At 31.4% G+C, this 6,674-nt stretch overlaps 1 protein-coding gene across 1 annotated transcript in view; it reads right to left on the bottom strand.

Moving 5' to 3' along the window:
- Nucleotides 1-3,067: 3,067 nt before the first annotated feature.
- LOC111898017 (protein SOSEKI 2) overlaps nt 3,068-6,674 on the bottom strand; it is a 39,857-nt gene continuing 36,250 nt past the window's right edge. The window contains exons 2-6 of the mRNA XM_023893963.3: nt 6,492-6,654; nt 6,345-6,414; nt 6,138-6,250; nt 3,397-3,991; nt 3,068-3,313 (exon numbers count right to left, since the gene is read on the bottom strand). Of these exons, the coding sequence (XP_023749731.2) occupies nt 3,217-3,313; nt 3,397-3,991; nt 6,138-6,250; nt 6,345-6,414; nt 6,492-6,654 (1,038 nt within the window). The 3' untranslated portion in view covers nt 3,068-3,216. The remainder of the gene's footprint in view (nt 3,314-3,396; nt 3,992-6,137; nt 6,251-6,344; nt 6,415-6,491; nt 6,655-6,674) is intronic.

Raw genomic sequence — 6,674 nt, 5'->3', positions numbered from 1 at the left:
CCAATATTTCGACCCGTTTTATAGGCTGACATCAAGTCGACCTTTTCTTAGGTAGTAATCATGTTCAAAGGTTTTACAAAACTTATTTTTATGCTTTTATATTGTCAATTGCATGCCTATGTGTGTATAGTTATATAAGAAATGTTTAAAGGACTTAGGAAGGCTACCCGCTCTATTTCCTTTTCACCATTGGGATGTGGGCTGGTGGGTATCAGATTTCCGTCCGAAGGTCGTTTAAATATTAGTTATGTATCATGTGTACATATATAGTCATAAAGGTTCTTCCAGTCAGTTCAATACCCTTAGGTAGCAATGGTATACTTCTATGTTCATACGTACCAGTTATATTACTAGTAAGCTACCATATGGGTAGTTTAGGAAGATACTAATACGTTTACTAGAATGCAGAAATCATACCACGAGTCAGTTCATTCATGAGTCTATACATGCTAGATAGAGAGAGAACACACATTACAGCTAGTACACACAGTACATTACTATACATGCTAAATAGAGAGAGAACACACATTACAGCTAGTACACACAATACATTACTATACATGCTAAATAGAGAGTGAACACACGTTACAGCTAGCACACGCAGAACCTTACAGTACACCACTATACTATTACATGATTACGTTTAGATGATTACGCTTACATGAGTACGTTTACATAGATACGTTTACATGAGTGCGTTTCCATATACGATAATAGGACAGACATCACTAGGTGCTATAGCATGAAACGATTTCAGGATCTAACTATACCAATGAATCACAACGCATTGTGATAGTTATATTGGGTATACATGATCATAGTAATGTGGATGTTCATGGCTTGCAAACATGTAGTGGTGATGTATGGGTCCCAAAATCTCTTTGACAGGGGAGCGTCTAGCCTGGGATCTAGCCATCACATTATGCCTTATCCCTCAAATAAGGCAAAATAGTATAGAAGTAGTCACTTATTACAAATACTACAGTACTTACGAAATTACCATAGAATTAAGGTAGTTAGTACGGTTGTAGTTATTTGTTACTACACCATAGTACTATTTCACTTTCCCATTACATTCACTTCGTGAACATTCACGCGATGCACGGAAATGTAGAAGCTATATTTTTTGTTAATGATAGTCAGATTTGGGAAAATACACACTCTTACAGGAGACACACACAGATACTAGATGCCTTGGTAGAAGGCTACTCTCAGTAGGAAGCATAGGGCTTTCTAGGATGTTCAAAACGTTTTCATACAAATACTTACAGTTCATATACATACAAATTAAGACACTAAAATACTTATGATCTCACCAGCTTTAAAGCTGATACTCCCTTTCAAAATAACGTGTATCCTCAGGTCAACAGTAGACAGGTACCGATGCAAGGTTTAGAGAAGATGGTGCTCGTTCAAGACGCATCTTTTATTTTGATTTATACTTTAGTGTTTATCATAATTTGACAGAACACACTTGTATTAAAATTATATTATTAATGCAATGGATGATGTTGTTGCTTGTTTACTACTTTTCATTGTTGTGATACTGTACATGACATCCTCCACCCCAGAACGTTTCCGCCGTTTATGGTTTTGGGGTGTGACATAGCATATGACACGGGAATAGAGAAATGAGATGAGTATTTAAGAATGTCTGAACGTACCATACAAGAAAATGTGTAAAAGTTCGCTAAAGCTATTATTTTGGTTATGGCAAATGATATTTTGCGCAAATAAGTATTTGTTCCTAAGAATTCCAGGTAGTATCTATTGCATGCATTAGTCTTGGACATTGTGCCCTAACACATGGTGTGGTCAACACAAGTGGGGTGATCATAAAGAGTTGTCGATTATTCTAGAAACAATCACGTCTCATGATTTGTTTGCATGCCATGCATTCTTTAGTGTACTTAAGAGACATTCGCAAGTATTGCAAGACGGGGCACGATCATATAAAGTTACAAGGTTGCAAAAACATACTGTGCTGCGTCATATTACATAATATGATTTTAGAAGATGATGGAAAAAAGATACGTCTGTACGATGAAAACCAAATTTTGCCAACCGTCGAAGGAGTGGTTGTTGATATGCAAGATTATAGGGTAAACAGAAGAAAAGTAAATGATCACAACATCAATCACTCATTTCGCGTGGATTTGGTGGAATATATTTACCTGGCTAATAGACAACAAGTGGTCGATGATTAACATAATGATTTGTTTGATGAATCAATTGAATATTCGGATATGTTCATTGAGGGTTGGGACGGCCAATCAATGTGATATATTATGTAATTTTTAATTATGTTTTCATGGTTTTATTATGTAATTTCTTTTAACTAATGAAATATTTTTATCTTATTAACTCTTGTGTTTATTAATCAATTTTTTAATTAATTATATTTATTTTTTAAATTATAGGTTTTAAAATTATTATTTTTTTGTGAAAAAATAGTGAAAAAGAGAAATGGATTATTTTCTTAGTTTTAAAAAGTATAAAATAAATAAATAAATTGCCAGTAAAATGACATGTCATAGTAAAATGTAAAAAAATAGTGCATTAAGTGTAAGACCCATATATTATATTGATTTATTTAAAATAAAAAACAAATAAGAAGTTCTATATATTTGAGAGAGACTTTAATTTTAAAGAAAAATAAAAAAAATATTGAATTATTAAACTTAATGTGTTTTTTTTCTCTTATAAATTTATATATATAATTTAGATAAATAAACAAAATAAACAAGCCTTTAATTTAAAATTTTAAAATTAAAAAGAAAATTTATTAATAAAATAGATATGCATTTATTATTACGTTTATTATAATTATTATATTTAAATATTATATGAGATTTAATAAAATCGAAAAAAATCATAAAATAATATATAAAATAAAAATTAATTTTAAATAACTGTAAAATGATATATAACAAAATAGATAAAAATAATTGATGGAACCTATTTTTTATATTGTTTTGTAATCTACGGTGGTTAGCCTTTTTTCTTTATTATTATTATTATTCAAATCTCATTGCTGTTGACAAAAAAGGCCAGATTAAGCATGTGCTGATCAAATAATACTATTTACCAGCTTTTTAGAACTCAAAGTCCACCCTGTTTCAGGTTTTTTGTCCATTAGGAAAACAACAAATAGTTAAAAAAGAAAGTCCGGAAATGCGACATAGAATCAAGACTTTGTGAAATCTTTGTGGGCTTTTAACAAAATCTCTTCGGAATGCATTTCCCTGCAACAGCTTTCTCTCTCTTCACTTCCTCTTCATCCTCCACCATTGACACTGTTGTCTTGGATATCCTGACACCAAATTACAGATCTGATAATTAACGTGATTATCCCTAAACATATCGAAGATTTTTCACAAAACATGCGTCACAAACCTTTCCTCTTTGTAAGATGATGATTTGCTCAACATGGGTTCCACTTGAACTCTGTCTTCTGTCGTCATCGTCTCCACAATGCTCCCACTGAAATACTCCCTCTCCTCCGCCTGCAAATTCCCAAACCGTGGATTCTCCGACATGCAGCATATCTCGTCTTCCTCACCTACACCCACTGCCACCGCCACCGCCGCCTTACACAGAACATCTTTATGTAAACTGCTAGAGCTACAGCTGCTCTTTCTAGCCGCTGTGTTGGGTGGTGGTGGTTGTTGATGATGATGATGATGATGATGATCAGCTGTTTTTCCTTTAAACCCCATCGAGCCACCGCATGCCATTAAGTGAAGAAGCACCGAGTTACGACTCAGTGGTGGGTAAGGATCGCCGTCCTCAAACCGCTTGGATGGAGATGGAGGTGATGGTGTGGTGACGATGGTGGGTTTTGGAAGGATATCCCTTGAACATCTTGAAGGAGTGGTTGTGTAGTTTATTCTCTTTTCTTCAAAATCTAATTCCTCTTCGTTGAATTCGGTGTGTCGTTTCGGTGTTATCTGGCTGCGTTTTGGGGCTGCCATTTGCGATTCGTGTTTATCTAAGAAAAAACATCGAAAGATTTCAATAGAATTGAGTTTTAGTACAAAAAAGTATGGAATTTAACTATCTTCAACACAATATATTATTTTTTTTTATAAGAAAACAAGATATATTGATTACACAAAATTTAAATAAGTACCTAAAATTTGGGAGCATTTAGAAATTATAACGACACATTATACAAAGATGTAATAAGTTAGAATTAAAGAATGTAATAACTATTTCTAATATACTCATATTAGGAGTACAAACTAGTCAAGTTACTCAGCATCAGCTCCTTAAAAACTCGTTTCGAATCGATTTTTAACGAGTTCGAGCCGACCTGAAGCTTAATATTAAGCTCATTTATTAAATGAGCTCCGGCTCGAGCCTATGCCACTAAGCTTGATTAGGACCTAAACCAGCATATATATATATATATATATATATATATATATATATATATATATATATATATATATATATATATATATATATAGGGAATTAGGGATTTAAGGTTATAAACAAGCTTCTTAACGATCTCAAATCGAACTTAAGCTTATTCAGGCACGTTAGACAAAACCGGTCGAGCTCGAGCCCAAACCGAGCTTGTATATTTCCTTACGAGTTCGAGCCGAACTCAGTACAAGAAAACTGGAATCGAGCCGAGCTCGAGCCTCATATTAGTTAAACATGCCCGATCAGAGCTTGACCAGGTCTAGGCTCGGCTCGTATGTAGCCCTAACTCATATCAATGCATCAGTTCATAACTAATTTCATTTAAATTATGTTTTTATTCCAAATTAAAAAAAAAAAAAAAAAAAATACACAAGTATTAGAGCATTGGAGTTTTTATGTTTAAATATTTGATGTAATACATATAAATTTGTTAGATTCGTAAAATCTAATTTTATCTGTTGTATAAGTAAATAAAACAAAAATTTACAAATCTTAAAATTAACGGATGAATTTGTAAATATTTATATATGCATTACCTTAAAAAAAGATACCGTTTCATTGACGTTTACATTTTACTATTTACAACACTGAAATAATGTATTTAATAAGGAAAATTTGTCATGAAGACAAGTATAATACAGAATTTAATACATGCATGAAGATGGTGTTAATCCGAGACGTACATAAAAAAAGCCTGTATGTCTTTTAAGAAGCAATACAGTGAAAAGCAAAAGTGAATTTAATTAGAAAAAGGACTAAGGAGTTGAATGTCATTCTCTTGCATTTATTTTCATATCTTTTTTTATTATTCTTTTAACCTGTAAATCTCATTTTGTCCTCGCTGCTTTTTTTTAACAATTTTTTGATGAACAAAATATTGAAAAGCCCTAACAAATTTTCAACAAATTATCTAAAAACCCACTTTTATTTTTTAAAATGTTAAATTGTATTATCTAAGACTTTAATAACAGTAAATCCTAGATAGCCACAAATATTAGGTTATCGCCTCTCTCGGTTTGATGGATATTATCTATTTTACTACAAAACTTTTGAAAATATAGAGATTTTAATGGATGCATTAAAAAAAATAATACAGTGGTTCTTCTATTGGTTCAATGAAAAAATAAGCTGTGTTTATTTAAGGTCAAAAAACCTAAAATCAGACTTACATAAAATATATAAAATTTTAATATATTAAAAATATAGTGGTTTTTCAAAAAGTATATTAAAATCTATACGATTTTCTGAATATTTAACCATTTTTATGTGTTTCTCAAAAACCTAATATTCAAAAGATATTTTAATTGACTTTGAATAATAAGAATTAGCGAGTGAAACGATAAAACAACTTAATATCAATAGTTCAATACTTTTACACAATAAACTTCATCTATTTTCAAATTTCAATCTATATAAAAAGTTGTTTTTAGACAAAGTATATAAAACACACACACACACACACACACACATATATATATATATATATATATATATATATATATATATATATATATATATATATATATATATATATATATATATGAATTGCTAAAAATATAAAGCATCATTATAGACAAACATAAATACATACACAGATATCTATATTAAGATAGATGGTAGTTATAAGAGTATACTGTTGCACTTTCTCTCCTATTTCATCACATAACCATTTATTTGTTAAAAAAGAAAGAGAAATTGTATTTAACCTGGCGAGTGGTGTACGAGTTGAGAAGCCTTGAGTACATACTCATCTCCTTCTGATGGACAAATTACATCATTCTCACCCAAGTCATTCCACACATATCCATTCTTGTACATCCTAAAAAAACCACATTTATATCAATAAATGAATAAACATTTTATAATTTAAACACAAATTGATATTTTGAGTGAAAAAGGTAAAAAGCTTCGACCTTTTACAAGACCAAGAATAGAGAGAAGGCATTCCTCTACCTCTAAGAACACTGAGTCTCTCCAACACATCTACAGTATCAAACGTATAAGTCAAACACTAAAAGGTAAAAATTAGAAGGTTAAGACATATGAAGAAAATGAAGAACCTTTGAGACGAAGCTGGTGATGAACAAAATGTGTGACTTCTAGGATATGAGGGTGCTCAAGTTGACCATTCTTGGAAAGATAGTAAACGACTTGGACCTTTTTGAATGTTGGTTTGACCATAGTGGTTGACTTTGGTGGAAGTTTGATTCTTCTTCCAGTACTCTGCGTTGATACCACTGCTT

Source organism: Lactuca sativa, chromosome 5, assembly GCF_002870075.4.
Source record: "Lactuca sativa cultivar Salinas chromosome 5, Lsat_Salinas_v11, whole genome shotgun sequence".
NCBI lineage: Eukaryota > Viridiplantae > Streptophyta > Magnoliopsida > Asterales > Asteraceae > Lactuca > Lactuca sativa.
Note: the sequence above shows the minus strand (reverse complement) of the source record. Positions and strands in the feature narration are given on the sequence as shown.